Genomic DNA, 21,212 nt, shown 5'->3' with positions numbered 1-21,212 from the left:
AAACATGATTTTGAATTGTATGCTTTGTAGAGAAATGGCCTTTCTGTCCCGTAATAGATGTGTTGGCAAAAGAATGAATAGATTAAAATGTACTGATCCTTTTCTCACTAAAACGATGTCACTAATATTAGTCTTAAATAGCATAGATCACTGAGGTAACCAAGTCCATGGGAAGATTTGATATTAGTGATATACTTCAGGTGAGTGTTCGGCTATAGGCCACGTGTGGAAATGGTCACCTGGCATGCTTTGTGATTTTTTGACATTTAATACTGGTTGTGTCTTCGACCTGGCGACAGGTCTCAAACTTGAGCACAGTCGGAACTTGATTAAACAGATGGCTGGGTCCCACTCCCAGGGTTTGTGATGGGCAGCCTGGGGCCTGGGGACCACATTAATGACATGTTACTACTTGTGTTTACATTTATAAATGAGAAATGTAAGCAACAAAGGCACTGAATTAGTTTGTGTGAACACATGCCCCGCTTCCTTCTGGAATAATTTTTGACCAGTTGAACACAAGCCTCGATTTAATTTCTACTTTTTAAAATGACTTGGGATATAAAACATCATGAGCTTTGGAACAAACTTGATGAACATTCCAAGGTAGTTCTTTTTACAAACTGCGCTGTATTTATGTTTAGTCATAATAGTTGAAATGATTCTTCATGGAGGTAGGTGCCTGAGTCACACCGTGGAAGGGAGCCAGAGGCAGGCAACACAAAGCACCTATGTCATCCCGCACTAGGTCATCACTTCTGAGCCCCCTTCTGGAGTCTTCTCTCTGTTTTCTAAACTTCCCTCTGAGACACTTAGTAGTGGACAGTGTCACAGGCGCCCGCTAATATTTCAGTTCATTGGCATGGTTTCGTTTTTGTTTGTTCTTTTGCTTTTGAACAAACTTTTTGAATCCATCCTATCTCTACAGTACTTGCTAGTCATTGAATCCACACAACCACCAGGAGGAAAGTGTCCCATTTTACAGAAGAGGCAGTGGGGAGCCTAGGAGGGACCAGGCCAGTGCTAATAAGTCTCTGTCTTTGCAGAGAGATGTGGGGCATGATGGTGAAGAGCATGGGCTCTTGAGCCCAGACCGTGTGGGGTGAGCTGTGTTCTTCTACCAGTTCCCAGGATGATCTGTGTGACTTTAGAAGAGTGATTCTACCTCTTTGTGCCCCTAGTTCTCATTCTGACCACACAGGGTGGTTGTGAGGGGCGAACGAGGAATTAGCACATGTGAGGCAGGTAGCACAGCTCCTGGCATGGAGTAAGTGCTCGATAAAGGACAGATGTGGTTATTACAATAACATTTCCAGGAGCTCCTGAGTTAACGTTGCCACTGGGGATGCCCTTGAGATACACCCAGAAAATGTCGTATGTGCCTGTTGTCTGAAGCTCACCAAGTTCCCTGGGCGGAATGCAAGGCAAATTAGACTTGGAATAAGACATCTGATTTCTAGTCTTTCTTTTAGGTCATTAGCTGTATGAGCTTTAACAAGTCATTTCAGTTTCCTAGCCATCAGTTCTGTTTTTAAAATGAGTGGTCGATCACGTGATCTCTTGGGTCCCTTCCAGCCCCAGCATGCTGACCCATGACCTGAGTGTGCGTGTGCTCCTGATGAATGTCTCTGCTTGGATCTGCACATTCCTGGAGGCCAGGGCTCAGGGTCAGAGAGCAGAGAGAGAAGGCTGGAGAAGGCATTGGCATAAATGTGCTCCATACTTAGTTCATAGCCTTTGGAGGTTTCTTTTCTCTACTTAGTTATTTCCTTATTTTTTTTCAAGCTTGCATAGTTTGCAGAGCTTTGGGCGTTCAGAGGCCTAGGAATGAGGGGGGAAATATAAGTATACACGTATCCCTGAAAATTCATATATAAATGTGTACATGAGTATACATTATAGGATAATATTGATATAAAATTTTTAATATATGTAGATAGTAGATTATACTTTAAAAATATACCACTACTTTAAATCATATGTAGGTGAAATGGGTTAGCAAATTAGAATTATAACATCTATATTTGAATAATCACTCATTAAATTTAATTACAGGGTATTCTGAATCATAAAATCTACTACTTTTACCTCTCTGATTCTGTGAAATGGGTTGTCTGGTTCTGTATTATTCATGGGAGATCTACAGTAAGGAAAATTCAGTGAGGTTGATGCGCTTAAGAAATACGTGTCAGTCATCTACTCTGGTGGAGGGAACAGCCTGTGCGAAAGCCTCAAGACCAGACCAGACGCTGTAGGTTCCAGGAATAGTATGGAGACCAATGTGTGTGGGGAGTGAGCGAGGAGGACAGTCGCAGCGGTGAGGGTCGGGGCGAGGAGCTGGGGTGTAGGCGTGTGGAGCCTTGTAGACCGTGCTGAGGATGTCTTCAGCAAAGCATGGACATGATTCGAGGGCCCGATCGATGCCCACATTCCTGTGTGTGGTACGACCTGGCATCTTCACCTCATTGCAATACCAGCTTCTTCCTTCATTATCAGGTAGAAATAACCCCTCTGTGGCCATTGCTACTGTGCTGTCCCAAGTCTTTCTCCTACCCCCCCCCCCAAAAAAAGATAGAAAAGGGGAAATTTTTCTTTATGTTTCAAAATTGTGTATTTACAAGCACAGTGCTAGTGGGCTCTCTTCTTGTACAAATGTACAGAAAATGAAGATTGGGCTTTGCAAATTGAAACAGAAAACTATGGAAGGACCTCAAAAAGTATTCAGTTCTTCACTTCCGGCGGCAAACTTGTTCCCACAAAAAAAGTACATTTACGGCAACACGCTATTTTAGATGGAAGATATTAACAAAGTCAAAACAGAGGGCATCCTGGGGTCGGTTTTTGTAACAGCAAGATGGCATGAACCTTTGCACTTACTTGCCTGATGGTAGTTTGCAAAGTAGGTCATTTTTTGAAGCACTGAATTCTGACCCCTGAGAGTGTGTGTGTGTCGATTTCTGTGCTGAGTGGAACTTTTCTCTGCGTTCTCTCCCTGTGCCCTGTTCTTCCAGAAGTACATCCGGGGACCCGAAAGAAAGAGACAAGGAAGAGGGGAAAGACCCCAAGCCACGCTCTCTGCGCTTCACCTGGAGCATGAAGACCACGAGTTCCATGGACCCCAATGACATGATGCGAGAGATCCGGAAAGTGTTAGATGCAAACAACTGCGATTACGAACAGAAGGAGAGGTTTTTGCTCTTCTGCGTCCACGGAGATGCCCGGCAGGACAGCCTCGTGCAGTGGGAGATGGAAGTGTGCAAACTGCCACGGCTGTCGCTGAACGGGGTCCGCTTCAAGCGAATCTCTGGAACGTCGATTGCCTTTAAGAACATCGCATCTAAAATAGCCAATGAGCTCAAACTGTAAAGGAACTCCACTTGGCAGGATCAGGGAAGACACATCCGAATGAGGTACAGTTCTTGGATGTACTGGGTAATATGCCTAATGCGATTGGCCTGTGAATCACCCATGTAGAATTTGCCCTTAACACAATAAGGTTATACATAGTTATGAACTGTAAAATTAAAGTCAGTATGAACTATAATAAATATCTGTAGCTAAAAAAAAGTAGGTTCACATGTACAGGTAAGTATATTGTGTATTTCTGTTCATTTTCTGTTCATAGAGCTGTATAATAAAACAGATGATTGCTTCAAAACTTGTATAGTTGTCTAGATTTCTGCACATAAATGTACGTTTGATGCTCTGAGTTGAAAATATTCTTCCCTGTTATTTACATTCTGGTGGGTTTTTAACATTCTTACCTCCATCATGTAATTTTGAAGGTAATTGTGTCCAGAATTGAAAGTGCACAGAAGTAGTCTTTACGATTGTAGCATGGACTTTTAAAAAATTATTTTCAAGTCGTATTGAAATTGAAACCAGAAGCTGATCCCTAGATCGGCTTTATTCCACACAGAACTATTCCTGCTTATCTTTGCTCTTATCCTTGTTACCAGACAAGGTTTAGTTGAGAAGTTACGACATGTTTACAGTGTTGGCACTTAGAGTTTTTAAAATAGAGTCCATGAAAATAAGTTATAGCTTTGCCTTGAGCTAACTAAGAAGTACTGAGGGGAAGTGAAAACCTACATCCAGTGTCTTTTGAACTTGAAAGTGTTTTCTGACCCTCTGCTAATCGTAGCAGCAAAATGAAAAAGAATCAATACCTTATCTGGCTAGTATAGCGCAATAGGTTTGCTGCCTTCCCAATATCGCAGTGTCCTTGTGGGAATATAATAATAGCGGACTGTTTCATAGCACAACTCATCTTCCCAGTGTTGGTCCGTGCGTCAGTTAGGAAATAATGCCACCTCAGGAATTCACTGGCATTGGGGACGCTTGCCTCCTTCGCCCCTCACCCTCTCCATCCACCCCCGACACAGTGGTATCTGTGAGTCCTTAGGAGACTGTGGAGCAAAATATACTATTTATAACAGCATATTTTTGATTTACGCTCATGTGGCCGTTCATTTGGTTCCCACGTAACCTCTCTGTTTTTACGATTTTGCCAGATTTCCTGTATTTATTCCACATCATTAGGCCTATAACGAGCGGCTTTGTAATCAGGCGTTGGCCTAGTTTCCTTTCATAATGAATGATCCCTGCGATGTAAAACCACTAGAAAAGGTACATTTTAATACTCGTTACTTGATACGGAATTAGCCTTGGAGGTTGACTGTGCAATGTTATTGAATGTTGTAATGACTGTACTATCTTCCTGTGGGCCCCCTCCGCACACTCCGGAGGCATAGAAACTGTATTCAAATCTTATGAGTCTGCAGAACACGACGGCTGTGATAAATACTGTAATTCCAACCTACATGAGACGGCTCTCGGTAGGGGACGTGCCATTCATTCCCGTGGCTTCCAGACTAGGGTGGATTTTACCTTCTGTACTGGACTGTGATGTAGCTCTCTTCTGTACGGTTCTGTTCGAACACCAAGTGTATATTTTTTTTTTTTTGCCTTAGCCAAGGATGGTGTTTGGAAAACAACTGTGTAGCCCCTTTTTCACCTCGTGTTCATTCCAGACAATTGATGCAAATTCCTTTCACTTCCACTGGTGCACACTGAAATTTTACTTGAACAGTTCTCATAATAAAGCACTCGTCTTTTGCTCTTCACCGGCATGTGGATGACCTGTTTTCTAGGACAGAAGGGGGGTTTATGTCGTTCTTCTCCATTCTGTTGGCAGGGGGTGAGGCTACGTAGGTTTTCAGGATGTTGTTACAGCAAGAAAACGTCCATCTTTTTATAGCGGTTCCTATTGTCTAAATGGTTTTTATAAAAACAGACACCATGCCTTTTTCAACATAGGAACTGGTGTTTTTTATACTTTCTCTCTCTTCTATGTTTGTGGGAAGGAAATTTACTTCAATATTTTTTATGAACTAAAAATGAAATCTTGATAGTCACTTTATTATTTTTAAAATTAAAAAAAAATGTTTATGGTCGAAAGTATTACCTATGTCCCTTGGAGAGTCACTTTAGATTTTCAGTTTTATATATTCATAACAGCATACATTTTCTTGAAGATTTAGAAGAATTTTACAATATGTTCGAATCAATAAATAACCAGTTTATGTTCACTGGCTATGTGATATCAGGGTGTCCTTGGTCTCTGTTTAAATATTATTTGCTGTAACATCCCTAATATTAAATTAGTTATTATGTAAAGACTGGGGCACAGTATTAAGTTGAAAAGTTAGAATTTGATAAATAAAATGAACTATGTTCCAGAACCTTAACCCAATCATATTCTCTAAGGTGGGATTTTACTTAAAATCCCAAAGGCCTTGTGATGAAGAGATTTTCACCGGCAGTACCATTTCCAGTGTGGGCAACCAAACTAGACATGAGCGAGGCACCAATTTACTGTAGATACGTGATTCCATTAGCACGTGTCAATTAATCAAGATGGTCCCAGCCTTGATTCTTAAAATATCTATTGAGGTACCTACTATGTCTTAAGAAATATAAAGGAATTGTCAAAGATGGTTCCTCTTCTCCAAGACTTTGGTTCATTCAGGAAGACCAAGTGTAAACGCAAACAAAAAAACACACCCAACTCGGAAACCAGGAAAGCGTTCAAGCCAGCACCAGCCACAGGTCCTCCCGGAGTGCGGAGCAAGGGGAGCTACCGTGTGTGGACATGAGAAAGGAAGGCCTTCCAGGGATGGCAGGGTGGGTCAAGTGTAAGAGGGAGGCTGGGAAAGACCCTTTTGGTGGAAGGAATACGTGAGAAGAGGCTTGATGTTAGTCATGGTGGTAAGACACGTGCCCGAAATGAACTACTTATCCTAGGGCAGGGGTGGGCAACCTTTTTGTGAGTGCGTGCCAAAACCAGCAAAATCTCTGACTCAAAATTCTTCTGCGTGCCAACCCTGATTTTTTGAGAACATGTTACGCCTACTTGATATCTCTTAAGGTGTACGTATGTGAAGAACCTTGGAAGAAATAATAAAATTCATTCGAGCGACAAAAACACAGTATACGATGGTGGAAAATATATTTATTTTTTAATGTATACATGTCCACTGATGGTCCGACAGAAAACCTTATGACTCCGTTTGATATTATCAGTGGGACTTTTGCTGCTGCATCACTGATGACAGAGATTTTCCATCAGGTTTCTATTTCGTGACCTTCAGAGATATGCACCAGCTACTACTTTCATCCATCAGGCTACTCCTATTACGAGACTTAACAAAGTTCATCACTGAGAACAAAGATTCACAATTGTAAATGGGAGATTATAAGAGAGGGTTTCTCGTGCCAGCAAAAGTTACTGGCGTGCCAGGGGTTGCCCACCCCTGTTCTAGGGCCTGCCAAGGTTCACACGGGTTAATGAGCAGATTGCGTAAAGCCCTGATTGGCAGCCTCGGCTCGGACCTGGAAACATGACACAGGCGATTCCTGCTGATGGCATTCAGGTATCTCTAGCATCAGTGTCACCTGTTCCCTCTTCAAAAAGACCGTTCCCTTTTTCACTTCTCCTGTAGCTTTCTTACAGCCTTTTCCTCCATCAAATGAAAAAATGCATTCTTTCTGTTATTATTATTTGAAAATGAAATGGCCTCACAGTAGGCATATAACAGACATAATTTATTTTCTTCTCAGTTGTTTGTAAAGGGGCTGGGAAGGGTGGGCTGGTCCAAGCCCTTAGCTTCGGGGTTGAGTGCAGAATGAGTGGCAATGTTTCCTTTCTTTTAAACTATAGTCCTATTTGTGAAAAGGTTTTACTTAACTATGGACAGACGTGACTCCAGACTGGGATATGGCTTCACATTTTTAAACATCTTCATTTTGTCTTCTCAGAACACCAGGGACCCACGTGGCCTGAGAAACCATGTGGTTCACACCCTCGTTTCTCTGCTGAGGAAACTGGGCTCAGAGATGATGTGAGTGATTTGGTCTAAAGTCTGGCCCGGCGAGGTTTTGCACCCCCCCTTTCTGGAACCCCAGCTTGCTGCGCTTCCCACTGTTTTCATCAACAACCATCCCCTTGGCCTTCCTCTTTGTGACCCCAGTTTTAGAAAGTTTGGTCTGTTGAGCAGCACTTCAGTGGTGATGCGTTTGGCAGTCATAGATTCTGTTCAGTGTGAGACGTGCCTGCTATCAGACTGAATGGATAGAGTTCCAGCCAAAAGCACAGAAAGGCCACCATTTCTTCTAAACTTTTTTTCCCCCAATATATTTTTATTGATTTCAGAAAGGAAGGGTGAGGGGGAGAGAGAGAGAGAAACATCAATGATGAGAGAGAATCATTGATCAGCTGCCTCCTGCAAGCCCCGTACTGGGGAGCAAGCCCGCAACCTGGGCATGTGCCCTTGACCGGACTTGAACCCGGGACCCTTCAGTCTGCAGGCGGTCTCTCTGTCCACTGAGCCAAACCAGCCAGGGCTCTTCTAAACTTTTGGACACATGGAAATAGTTGTTGGTTCCAGTTATTACCAGACACAACCACAAGGGGGCAGAGAACCTCATCCAGTATGCATTGCTCAATCTTACCACCCACAATAGTTGCAACTCCGTGAACCTGTACATAACACAGACGCCCCACTGTACCCCAAAAGTGCTTGCTCTCGTGGCCCACATTCGCTGGATTAAAAGAATAGCACTTCTTCTGTCTACTCACAGATTTGAGGTTAATGTCCTTCAATGCTTCAGCGGATTTTGCACTTTGGGGGTTATTTAAATGACTTCCCATCTGGCTGCAAAAGCAGCCAGTCCCATTCCATTGGACCCCTCATATCCAGATGTAGTGATTTCATAAGTTTTCTAGAACTGGTTGGAATTCTGCATTTTTCTCATACTGTGCAAATCTAGCAGGACCAAAGAACATAGAGAAAATTAAAATGATATTCGAAAATAATATAGTCTTTTATAGCCATGTTCTTTTAATGTCATACACGGATTTCTCTTAGAATACTGGGATGCACCGATGGCTTTTCATTGACTCAATTTATTTCCATTATCTGTAGTCATGAGTGCTTTTAGAGTGATCAGAATGTCACAATTTAGACTAAAGGAATCCTTTAACTGGTCCAGGTAGCCTTGTGTCTATATGTTGTTTTGGAACACCCTATACATATACATATATGTATTAGCATTTGCATATGTATATAAATATGTGTGTCAGAATGGAATACCATTGGCAAGGGTGAATACATACCATTGCAGATTTTTCAGGTTTTGTTAGAAATACTCTCTTGGCCCTGGCTAGGTAGCTCAGTTGGTTAGAGCGTCTTCCCAGTGTGCCAGGGTTGTGGGTTCGATCTCTGGTCAGGGCACATACAAGAAGCAACCAGCGAGTGCATGGATGAGGGGAACAACAAAGCGATGTTTTTCTCTCACTTCCTTTCTCTCAAATCATTTTTTAAATGTTAAACATACTCTTTTGACGTATAAGGTCATATTTCTGACCTCGTTTCTCCATACAAATATTCTATTCTCAATAGTATTAAATGCACATAGCTCAGTCATTTTCCAAGTCTTCAGTGTCTTTTGGATAAACGAGAGAGAATCCGTTATATTGTGAAAGAATTCTTTTAAGTGTCAGAGATCCCACTTCAAAGCTTTATCCACAGGGGACTTCTGGTTCTGCTTCTGATGGAAAATGATTCCAGAGACTCTGGGTCTGGGGAAAACACACCGAACCCATTCTTGGGTGGGAGGTGGGCGTCATGGCTGCGGGGACAGCTGGAGGTGACGGGGTTCCAGGGAGGGCCTGCCTCGCAGATGAGCAGCCAGCCGCACAGCTCGCATTCCTGGGCCAGGCACTGAGCTGGGGGGTGGGCAGAGGAGTGGCCTGGCCTGGCCCCGAGAAGTGACTGTGGGGGACAGAGGTGAGAAACAGTCACCTTTCAGTGACAGGGCAGTGCAAGCCGGCAGGCTAGGCCGGAATGTGGAAGAGCCTGGCCAGTGTGGCTCAGTGATTGAGTGTCAGCCTATGAACCAGGAGGTCACAGTTTGATTCCCGGTCAGGGCCCATGCCCAGGTTGCGGGCTCCATCTCCAGTGGGGGGCATGCTGGAGGCAGTCAGTGATTCTCTCTCATCATTAATGTTTCTATCTCCCTCCCTCTCAGAAATAAAAATATTTTCCTTAAAAAAGCAAAGTCTTTATATGTCTAAAATGGACTTTGCTTTCAATTAAATATAACTATTTTTACGCAAGTTGTTCCAAATCGGTGATTATGTTTAAGGCAGCCTTTGTTTTACTCTATAACTGAGGGTATATTGTCACGGGTCTTAGCTCTCCCAGGTCTTAGCTCCGTGGAGGGCAGGTGGCTGATTCTCACCAGTAAGGAATGATGCCTATGGGTTAGCACTCAGCATCCTTCCCCTCCTTCCTGCGTGCAGAGGCTCGGAGACAAGGCATGTTCCCGAGTCCCTCGGGTACCGGAGGGAAGGGAGCAAATGAGCGTATAATCCGTGCACTCCCAGGAGCTCTGGATGGCGGAGTGCGGAGCAAGCCATGCTCTGCCCGTGAAGGAAACGCGGGCCCGGCAGGTGTTGGGTTTTCTGGTGCCAGATGTGGGGATCTGGTCCCCAGTCTCAGAGTCCCAAGAAACGGGCACAGGTGTGGGTGCTCAGCCAGCTCAGACCTAGCAGGACTCCGGGAGGGTGGGGAGGACCCCCAGGTGGCAGCTAAGGTGATGCATCCCTACAGCCAGCAGCCCTGGGGGTGTCTTGCTGGTGCCCCAGCTTCCTGGCCGCAGTACAAGCGACAGCTCTGTCGTTGTTCTAGAAGTCACAGTGGGGATGGCCCAGTGGAAAGCCTGCTCTCCGGTCATGGGAAGCCCGGGATTCCCTGAAGGAAACCCTGTCCCGTGCAGCCATATGAAGGGCACACAGGCTGAGGACAGGAAGGCCGGAGCTGACCCCTGGGGCTGATGAAGATGGGGAGGGAGTAGTAGAGGGGGTCAGGGGGCATTTGCTGGGCCATGGGCAGGAGAGTGGAGTGTCCATGGGGGATCCCAAAGGACCAAGGAAAGTGCCAGCCCCAAACACCTGCCAGGCCCCCAGGGGGGTGGGGGGGGCACCCCGAGGGCAGTCCCAGCCAAGGAAGAACTCTCCTGCCCTCTTACCTGTTTTGGCCGCAGAAGGGCCAGAACCCGCCCAGCTTGGGAGCGAGACACATCACTTGAGGTCCATTTATTTCGTGGCAAGTGACATGGTTTGGAAGTTCACGGTGCATTGACCCTTCGGGGTGCACGTCCCTGACCCCTTGAGGGTGGGCTGGGCATGGTCATCCCCAGCCCAGGCCTCGGTGGGGCCGCCGCCATCCCGGGCCCCACGGCCAGGGGGCGCTGCGCCCTCAGGTTCCGCCCGCCCCGTCCGGCTGGGGTGGCGCCGAGGGCTGGGAGCAAAGGTTGGAGCCTTCACACCCGGACCTTCGCCGGAGGGGCCGCGGCCGTCATGACGGTGGGTGCCAGGCTCCGCGGGCGCCGGGGGCGAGGGCGAGGGCAGCGGGCGGGGGACGAGGAGCCCATCCTGGAGCAGCTGGAGCTGGACGACTCGGCGGCCGAGAGCACCGCGCGCCCGGGGACCCAGAGGAGCGCACGGCGGGTGCACCTGGCCGTCCTCCCCGAGCGCTACGAGCCGCTGGAGGAGCCGGTGGCCCCGTCCCCGGTGCCGGGGGACAAGCCCAAGCGGAGGTACCGGCAGAAGCTGAAGAAGTACGGCAAGGTAGGCCCCCCCACTGCCCGGGATCGGGGTGCGGGGTGCGCCCGGGGCTTCCCAGTGGGGAATGAATTCCCGTCCCCACCGTGTGTCTGCGCTCAGCCTCCTGGGCGCCCCCACAGCCACCCTCTCTCCAAGATTCACTACTTAACGTCCCCAAACTGTGCCGCTGTGACCCGGGAAAGGAAGGAAAAGTTTGGAGTAAGGATAGAAACTAAAGCCGAGGCGCCCATCCGCCAGCGCCCCCGCTGCTGGCTGGTTAGTGACAGGCCCAAGGGTCGCTCACCAAGCCGGTTCCCATCCTGGGTGTGTCTTACACTCCCTTGTGGGCTGGGCAGATGGGGATACTGAGGCTTGGGCGCGGGCAGGTGCGTGCAGAACAGCGGTTCTCAACCTGTGGGTCGCGACCCCTTTGGGGGTCGAACGACCCTTTCACAGGGGTCGCCTAAGACCATCGGAAAACACATATGTAATTACATATTGTTTTTGTGATGAATCATTATGCTTTCATGATGTTTGATTTGTAACAATGACATTGGGGGTCACCACAACATGAGGAACTGTATGAAAGGGTCGCGGCATTAGGAAGGTTGAGAACCACTGGTGCAGAAGGTGACCCAGGTGCAAAGTGTGGACTTGCAGCCCAGTGGCTCCGTTCCTGGCAACATCCTCCCCAGGATACAGTGGGGCCTTGACTTATGAGTTTAATTCGTTCCGTGACGGAGCTCGTTAACTCAAATTACTCTGTCAACTCAAAGCAAAAAATCAGCTGAGAGACAGCTGGTATCTCAAAAAACTCGTTAGAGTCGGGACACTCCTAAATCAAGGCCCCACTGTAGTCCACCAGCTGAGAATTGAGTTCTTGCCCCAAATATTCCCAAGGTTATTTCAAGGGCCTGGGAGCTGGATAAAGACACAAATATGCACCTGTAAACATACTGTCATTTGCCCTGGGGGTGGAGGCCGAGGGGGAGAGGTAGAGAGAGGATGAAAGAGATATGGATGTGAATGTCAGATAAAATGCCAGTTTCCTCCCTGGGATCCACCCGGAAGCATTCGAAGCTACTGCTGCCCCTGCTCCCTGGGGCTGGACACAGCGCCCAGAAGAGAAATCACCAATGCAGCGTCCATTGTGGCCAAAGGCCAAAGGCCCCGTCTCCTTTATCCTCCGGGTTCCTGTGCCCTGCAGCGGCCCTTATCCTACCTGAAACCAGCCAGTCCCCATTCCTGGAATCTTAGGTGTATCATCCTCCCTGAAGGCATGTCAGCAGCTTTGGGCGCAGTCTGCCAGCAGGCAGTTATAAACACGTGAATAAACGCCATAAAGCAAGACTCACAGGCTTGGAGTCCTGCCAAGACCAGCTAACCATTTGCTCCCTGGTTCTGGCTGAGCCCAGGAAGCCATCATTGCTCTCGGCAAACGGTGAGCGGATCAGGTGCACATCTCAGCTCAGGCGCTGGCTCAGAAGGTGCTGTTGGGGTCCTCACTCTGGGCCAGGCGTCGTGCTAAGCACTAGAGACACTAAAACGGGGGCCCTGCTCACTTCTGACCTTTTCAGTGAAAGATGAACGGGGATCACCTAATGAGGGCGCGGAGCATGTGTGAGTGTGTGTGTGTGTGTGTGTGTGTGTGTGTGAAAGAAAAAGGTACAGCCCTGCCCGGTGTGGCTCAGTGGATAGAGCGTCGGCCAGCGAACTCAAGGGTCCCAGGTTCGATTCTGGTCAAGGGCATGTACCTGGGTTGCGGGCACATCCCCAGTAGGGGGTGTGCAGGAGGCAACTGGTCGATGTTTCTCTCTCATTGATGTTTCTAGGTCTCTATCTCTCTCCCTTCCTCTCTGTAAGAAATCAATAAAATATTTTTTAGAAAAAAGAAAAAGGCACAAAATGGCACCTGGGAGAGAGAGGATGTCAGCCACTGGACAGACAGGGCAGGCTTGCAGGCAGTGTGGGCAGTGACAGTGAGGTTTGTGGTTGCCATCAGGGATTTTCCATGAAACCAGGTCCCCTGGTCACTGACGTTGGACATGCCGTACGGTTGAGGGACAAGGTGGATGACGAGGTCCAGGTCACCTGCCTGAATGCTGAGGTCATCGGTAATGATGAGGGAGGTTGTGGGGTGAGGAGCGGAAGATGGGGGCAACGACTCGATTTATGTTGGTCACGGGCGGCCGTCTTAAGTTTTTCTGTTGTGATTGCATTTGAATCCTTGGATGGCCCTGTCTGGCACCAGGTCTTGCAGAAAAGGGGCAGGAGGCATGGAGGTGGGAAAGGACGGCCCGCCCAGCTGGTGGCTCAGTGGTTGAGCATCAGCCTATGACCCAGGAGGTCACGGTTCGATTCCCAGTCAGGGCACATGCCTGAGTTGCAGGCTCCCTCCCAGTGGAGGGTGTGCAGGAGGCAGCCGATCCATGATTCTCTCTCCTCATTGATGTTTCTATCTCTCTCTCCCTCTCCCTTCCTCTCTGACATCAATAACAATATATTTTTTTAAAAAAGAAAGGAAGTACGGCCCAGTCCTCACCCTTTAGGAGTTTGTAACTGTGTCTGAAACGCTGACTTCTCTGGATGCGGCCATCAGAGCCTTTAAAGCAGGGGTCCTCAAACTTTTTAAACAGGGGGTCAGTTCACTGTCCCTCAGACCATTGGAGGGCCGGACTATAGTTTAAAAAAAATTATGAACAAATTCCTATGCACACTGCACATATCTTATTTTGAAGTAAAAAAACAAAACGGGAACAAATACAATATTTGTATATGCATGTGGCCCGTGGGCCGTAGTTTGAGGACCCCTGCTTTAAGGAGACAAGTGTGTGGGTTGGTCAGGGCTCTGTCCTGCTGGTAGAGAGAGGACAGGGCGGGCGCTGGGATAAGGTGATAGAGGAAACCTTGACCCAGCCTTCAGATGAACCGGAACCGAAGAGGAGTCGGTTTGGGTTAAAAATAAGTAAATAAAACAAAACCGGTTTGGTTTCTGAGCCAGCAGTCCCTCTGCTGTCCCCAAGATCTCGGAATGATCTGGAAACATGAGGAGCTCGAAAGCACTTTGCACGGTGGCGACATCTGTCCTGAGTTCCCACACATGTCCCTGGGCTGGGGGTGGGTGTGAGACAAACACGGTCACTTGCTAATGTGCCCCCGGGGAGAACGAAGCAAAATGATTCTTCAGGGATGTCGCCCTCGTGCAGAAGTCGCCTGACCCAATTCTTTGCTTTTGTCTTGATTCCTGAAAATAGAATGTTGGGAAGGCCATCGCCAAAGGCTGCCACTACGTGGTCATGGGCCTGCAGGGGTTCGCCGCCGCCTACTCCGCCCCGTTCGCCGTGTCCACCAGCGTGGCGTCCGTTGTCCGCTAGTGGGAGCCGCGAGGGCCCGGCGCCTGCAGAACCAGGAGGCCTCTGCTCTCGGAGCCCTGCAAATCCGGAGCATCGCGGACTCGAAGCCACAAAATACCTGGACGAAAAACAGTCTTTGCCTTTCGAATCGGATGCGTGCTGTGAATGGGTCGTCTCTGCCCGTCTGCTGAGCGTTCTCACGCCTCTCTCTCTCTCTCTCTTGGACACGGTGGCTCCGCTGGACAGTCCCGCAGAGAATCAGGCTGACGTTGGTTTGGGTCGGAGTTCAGTTTGCTCACCCTGGAGCCTGGCAGGGCTGGCTGGTGTGGCGGCAAAGCCTCGCTCAGTGGGAGCACCGTGGTGACGATGGGGAGGAGGGCTTGTACCTGGAGTGAGAACATTTGCTACATTCTCCTGGGCAGGTCGCAGGCCTCCAGGCGCTCACAGCCCTCGGCGGCCCAGTTTGCTTCTGAAGTCAGGCCCCGTCTCCTCCTCCGCCCTTTGTCACCAGGAGTTTAAGTTCGGGCTTGAGAAGAAGGAAGTGACATCCCTTTGAAGGCCATGACACTTCGGAGCTGGGTTGACGATGCGCCGTGACTGTAAAGTAGATCACCGTTGTCAGAGTGACATGAACGTGCAGGGGGGGTGAGGGGAGGAAGAAGGGCAAGTTCAGGTGCAGGTGCGTGGTGGGAAAGGGTGGTGAGGGAGTGCTCCTGGGGGCTGGCGATGTCACGGGCCTCCTGACTCGGGCACCAGCAGCATCAGCTCAGCGTCTCTGGGCCAAGCCATCGGAGGGAGCGTTGTCTTGGGAGCAAAGGAGATGCTATATCTGGGAACGAAAGCATAGGATTTAGAGAAGGAACCGGTAAGTAGGAGACAGGCGCGAAAAGGAAGTAGAAACAGGACCAGAAGGAGGCTGGAGGAGAGAAGGGGAGAGTCAGGACCCAGATCTGGGTTCTGGGCTTTGGGAAATCTTCGCTTGGCTGGGCCTTTGGCTCCAGGAAGGAGCCTGAGGAAGCTTGATGGCTCCTGAGCTCACGTTGTCTGCCTTGGTGGCATCCTTCCCTCTTCCATGCTGCCCACTCTGACCACATCTCACCTGGACTCTAAGGTTAGGGTGAGCGTGGTCCCGACAACCCCCAGCGTGACCCAGTGGCTGATTGGACCCCTGGAGAGGAAGGTGGAAGAAAGAGGAGGTCCCTCACCCCATGCCCTTGGCCAGTTCCACCATTGGCCACTGTCCTGACTTTGTTTCTGGAATCTCTGAAAGTCCAAAGTAGTTATTGCTGTAGGATCAGCAGCAACACCTACCTGTTGCCCCTAGAAGTTTCCAGGCCATGCAAAGGAGGCCCCAATGCTCACATTTCAAGCCCAACCAGGTTGCACTGTGGAGTGGAGAAGGTGGGAAGACAGACAGATGGACAGAAAAGGAAATGGGTGGGGGAAGCTAAGACTTGGAGGCTCATGGTGAGTTGAACTTGGATCCAATGCCAGCATCACTAGTGTCTGTGAGGACAAGAGAAAACGGATGTTCTTGTTCAAGCCAAGGGATGAAAGTTGATCATGGCACGTTTTCACACATTAAGACATTATGGCATGCCTGGCCCCACTGGGAGCTGGGGGGGAGGGGAGGAAGGAGGGGATGGACGGACGATGAATGGGGAAGGAAAAGCAAAGCAGTGTTTAGTGGGAGAGTTGAGCCTGCTGATCCCAGGAAGGAACATGGGAGGGAGGGAGGGAGGGACGGAGGGGTGGGCTGGGTTGCTGGGAGTGGTCCAGGGATGCTGAGCAGCCCGAGACACCCATTGGGTCCCTGGGGAAATGGAAACTGAAAGGCGACCCCAGGAAGGACAAGAGCTACAGAGGCCTGTGCCAGAAGACCTTCCCCATCTTGCAATACCCCCCTCCTCCCCCCGTCACCCCCATTTTAGAGACGCTATCAGGCCAAGTTCCTTTGGCTCTGAACTTCTGGAAGTCTGGTTAGGAATTAACCCAGGAATTCCAAAAGTCGAAACCTCACAGGAACTGTGCCCCGCGCCAGATTCCTGAGTCAGAAGATGAACTTCAGACTCGCTCAGCCTGAGTCCTCCCGACTCCCCGAGGGGCCACCCGTGCTGCCGACGACCTTTTACGCCTTTTCTTTCTCTTCAGTTTCTTTCAAATATCCAGGCCCGCACCCCACTGAGAATGGGGTGTTAGAGCTTTTCTTCTGTATGTTTGACTCCAAGGCTTCTTTTGTGTCCCGATCTTGCCCGATTATGTAAATAAAAACCCCAGTTGGTTTAATTTTCTGCGCGTGAAGATGTTTTTGCCCCTCACTTTCTGGCCTTTGCATTAATTAGTGAGATGCGCACAGCGTCCAGCCATGGCGGGCCGAGGACTGCACACAGCAGGCGAGGGTCAGTCAGGGACCAGCCCGGTGCTGTTCTGGCCCAGGCACCGGGAAAGCGGCCCTGACTCACCTGGTGCTCTGGTTGGCTCTTAAAGGTGGGGCCATTCTCTAGAATTTTCTAGAAGCCCAGCAGGATGGGTTTCAGGGTGTAGGAGCCTCAGCTCGTGCATTTGTTAAAAATGGAAATGTCCTTGCCTGGCCCGTGTGGCTCAGTGGCTGAGCGTTAACCTGTGAACTAGGAGGTCACAGGTCACAGTTCTATCCCAGGTCAGGGGCACATGCCCGGGCTGTGGGCTCGATCCCCAGTGTGGGGCATGCAGGAGGCAGCCGATCAATGATTCTCTCTCATCGTTGATGTTTCTACCTCTCTATCTCCTTCTTTCCTTTCTCTGAAATCAATAAAAACATATTAAAAATATTTTATTTGATTTCAGAGAGAGAGAGAGAGAAACATCAACAGTGTCTATTGTTGAAAAAGGGGGGACTTCTTTGTTTTCTTTCTTTTTAAAAAATATGTTTTTATTGATTTTAGGGAGAGAGAAAGGGAGAGGGAGAGAGAAACATGAATGTGAGAGCAGAACATGGATCGACTGCCTCCTGCACGCCTCCCCCCCCCCCCACCCCCCCACCCCCACTGGGGATGGAGCCCACAACCTGGGCATGTGTCCTGTCCGGGAATCGAACAGGTGACCTTGGGTGCATGGGAGGATGCTCAACCAACTGAGCCACACCGGCCAGGGCAAGGTGGGACTTGTGATGAGGTCTTAGTGGGGGCAGGGGGCGATGCTCCCCATTCCCAGGTTTGAAAAGATGCCCCAGGCTGCAGAGGGGACAGGCTGGGCCTGGGGTGGGCATCGCTGCGTGACAGGGAGGGCGGGCGGCTGGCTTGCTCGGGAGGAACGGCCTCTGCCTGGGGTGATGGGAGGGGACGGGTCCCCAGAGCCTATGGAGAAAACAGAAGTGACGGGGTTGGCGGAGGTGGGTGCAGGGGTGAGGGAAAGCGAGGAGTCAGAATTCCCTCCGATTCTGGCCGGAGCAACAGAGAAGGCACCAGCGGGGGAGGAACGGAAGGAAGAAGGCAGAAGTCTTTCCAGCTCAAGGCCAAGGCTGTTGGATTTGTACAATGCCTGTCTGCTGGGCCAGAAATACCATGTGCGAAACCAGGACCCGGGCTTGCTGCTGCAGCCACGGGATTTCCTGAGCCATTGTTACCGTTTTTACCTTGGAGCCTAGGCAGTGCCGGGACGGGCCGGGTCCCTGACCTTGGCCACTTGGGGGAGGCTGGGACTTGCCAGACACTCCCCTTGGCCTCTCCTGGCATTGGAGTCCACTGAACGCTGAACAGATACATTCGGCCCTGGGGGCGGGGGCGCGTGAGGCAGGGCTGGGGGGGAGGGGGGCGCTCACCCCGTGGCAGGGAAATCCAGGCTGTTAGGTGTTTCTTCTGTGGACGAAAGGGGCCACATGCTGACCTGACAAGCTCAGGGGAGGCCTGCATGGCGGTCTTGCAAACTCAGAGACCTAAAGTCACCACAAAGGATGGTCTGAAATTAAACTTTAACTAAAAGCAGTTATGGTGGGCAGTGACGTCCTAGGCCAGTATCTTCACTGACAAGGTCAACCTTTACCTTCACTGAGCCTATCTGTCTTTTTGCATCTATGATAACACACCCTTGAGATGCCTGGGTAACTTGTAACTTCCCTTTTTCTGGAGCCCCTGGGGCACAACCAAATGTGCTGGGCCCCAGGACAAGATACCACAAACTCCTTCATTATCATGTTCATTGATCCTGCACCCACCTAAGTATGTGTCCATCATTTCACTTTTTATCTCCTGCTTTGCTTTATCCCTCCTCCTTAATCTATCATCAATGAATTTCATGGAACCCACCTACGTCCCTCCTTTGATTGCAAATGTATAAATACAGATGTAACCCCGCCATTCTCCGGAGCATTATCTCAATTCGTTGAGGTTCTGCTTCCCGGCATATGTGGTCAGTTTGGCTCAAATAGACTCACAAAAATTCTTTACAGGTTTCAATGGTTTTTTACGTTAACACTTTCTACGCATGCCTTGATCCTCAGCACAAGCCATTGACACGAGTGTCATGGTCCCCACTGTTGAAACGTGGGGAGAGGCCTCTCTCTGCACCGAGCCTTGCAGGGCGCAGCTCAGATTCCAACCCCACCCTCGGTCTCGCTTTTCTTCTCCTCCACCCTTCCCTCCTCCCCGCTATCTAACCAGGTTGTCTGTGGTTGTTTTTTGTGGTTTTTTTTAAGATATTTTATTTTTGTTAATCCTCACCCGAGGATATTTTCCCATTGGTTTTTAGGGGGAGTGGAAGAGAGAGGGAAAGACAGAGAAACATCGATGTGAGAGAAACACATGGACTGGATGCCTCCCGCAGGAGCCCTGACCAGGACCCGGGGACCGGGGAGCAGCCTGCAACCCCGAGGTACGTGCCCTTGACCGGAATGGAACCCGGGACCCTTTGGTCCGGAGGCTGGCGCTCTATCCACTGAGCCACACCGGCCAGGGCTGTTCAGGTGATCTTTACACTAGACTTTGTGTGGCTTCTGCAACCACAATTGGCCCAAACTATTAGGAGGACTCCCTGGAATTCCCTCTCCCTGGGCAACGCGGGCAGCTTTCTACCCACATTCAAGATGGTCAAGGCTTGGGCCGGTCAGTAAATCAACAGGATGAAAGGGCCGGGGAAATGGAGGTTATTTTGTGAGGAACGTGGGCGAGGAGACACCCTGTTTAATACTATTTTCGTGGGATTGGAGGCCCTCCCAGCAGGCAAAGACATTCTCTCCCTCCCCTGACACCTATCCGGGTCCAGTGACTCCTCCTCCTCTCTGAGCTCAAGCAGGCCAAGGAAAACAAGGCAGAGAAACAGCCGCTGAGCAGGGAGAGGGGAAGCGGGATGAATTCTGCATCCTGGCTGATAACCTCCTCAGAGTCAACGCTGCAAAGACAGGCGGACAGAGGCGGTCATCGAAGGAGCTTGGGGGGGCCTGTTGGCCAGAGGCGAGAAGGTCCCTGGCCCTCGGGGTCATCTGCTTCAGCCCCCACGACATTGCCCTCGATGTCCAAGGGATATATATGGTGGCCTTCCCACCCCCTTGACGAATTCCTTGGAGCATCTATGTATTGATCAAGTATCAGCTGAGATGTCACTGTGTCCGACATACATAGGTAGACCCCCAAGTCCCAGCTGGTGGAAGGAAGGCCGCCTTACAGGGGGGACACGTGCTGTGACAGACACATCTCCACCTCTTTCTTCTGGCCGGTCCATTCCTTGCTCCCTGCCTGAAGCCACACATTCCGGTATCTCTCTCCGTCAAGGGTGGGAGGCCGCCATGGTGGGGGACTCAATGTCTCCGCTGGAACAGGAACAGACGCCTCATCCTATTTCAGACTCAGGATGGCCTGAGGGCCTAACAGCATTCTGCCCCCTAGGCCTGCAGGGACGCAGTGTGATTGTTGAAATGCCAGGGGCTGCGGGCAGCCCGGCTTTGCTTCTCCCCAGTGTATTTCCAAGCTCTGGGCCTCCGGGCCACTCGCAGAACCGACTCTTCACTGAGCTGGGTCAAGGAAAGCTGGGCCTCAGGATTTACTCCCCAGGAAGGAAAAGAGCACTTCCTTTCTGGGCCCCAAAGAACCAGCTGCGGGCACGCCCTCCCCTCCCCGCCCCGCACTCCTCGCCTAAACGCTGGTGGCGGCGCCCCCTGGTGGAAATCTGGAGCCACTGCTGGAGACAGCCCCCGACCTGGACCCAAAGGAGAAGGGGCTGGGGTTGGACTCAGGGAGGGCGGGAACCGGGGTGTCCCCAGGTGGGGGTGACGCCGTCAGATCCCGCTGACTGTTGTCATGAAGAATACAGATCTCGCGGGACCAGACAGTTTGGTTTTTCAGGACAAGCGAGGAAGCTGCCTATTGAAAAAAAGAAGCAAAACAAAACCAACGGGACAAGCCAAAGAAAACAGGAGGTGAGCCAGAGCGTAGAGCTGCAAGCGGGGATTTCTGCGGAGAAGATGAAACATTAAGAGTGGCTCATCCCAACCCATAGACAAGGCGCCGTCTTGGTAACAGAAACGTGTTATAGAAAATATAAAAGTCACAACGAGGAACCTGTTCGACAAGGAGAAAAAAGAACTTGTGTAGTCAGTCACTCCTGAGTTTTCCCATTTATATTTGCTTGTTACACTTTTTTTTTTTTTTACTTCTTCTATGAACCAGCAGAAAGTAGGAGGAGTTTCAATAAAAATTATGGGAGGAAAAACTCAAAAT

General features: G+C 49.8%; 2 protein-coding genes across 4 annotated transcripts in view; both read left to right on the top strand.

Annotated features, from left to right (window-relative positions):
• Nucleotides 1-5,154, top strand: part of MARK1 (microtubule affinity regulating kinase 1) — a 57,834-nt gene extending 52,680 nt beyond the window's left edge. The window contains exon 17 of one of the 2 annotated variants that reach the window (XM_070401060.1): nt 3,012-5,154. In XM_070401060.1, coding sequence (XP_070257161.1) covers nt 3,012-3,366 — 355 coding nt within the window. In that variant the 3' untranslated portion in view covers nt 3,367-5,154. The remainder of the gene's footprint in view (nt 1-3,011) is intronic. The other variant, XM_070401059.1, reaches the window with a different exon arrangement.
• A 5,722-nt stretch (nt 5,155-10,876) lies between these two features.
• CUNH1orf115 (chromosome unknown C1orf115 homolog) lies at nt 10,877-21,212 on the top strand. 2 transcript variants are annotated; one of them, XM_070401184.1, is made up of 3 exons: nt 10,877-11,194; nt 19,249-19,371; nt 20,838-21,212. In XM_070401184.1, exons 1-2 carry the CDS (start codon nt 10,925-10,927, stop codon nt 19,330-19,332), a joined length of 354 nt encoding a protein of 117 aa, XP_070257285.1. In that variant the 5' UTR covers nt 10,877-10,924; the 3' UTR covers nt 19,333-19,371; nt 20,838-21,212. The 2 variants fall into 2 exon arrangements, with proteins under 2 accessions (XP_070257285.1, XP_070257283.1); XM_070401182.1 differs by lacking the exons at nt 19,249-19,371; nt 20,838-21,212 and adding an exon at nt 14,425-16,809.

Source organism: Myotis yumanensis, unplaced genomic scaffold (genome assembly GCF_028538775.1).
Source record: "Myotis yumanensis isolate MYYU_CA2020_CCGP unplaced genomic scaffold, mMyoYum1.0.hap1 SCAF_22, whole genome shotgun sequence".
Classification (NCBI taxonomy): Eukaryota; Metazoa; Chordata; class Mammalia; order Chiroptera; family Vespertilionidae; genus Myotis; species Myotis yumanensis.
The sequence above is the reverse complement of the archived record's forward strand: the minus strand, read 5'-3'. Positions and strand labels throughout refer to the sequence as shown.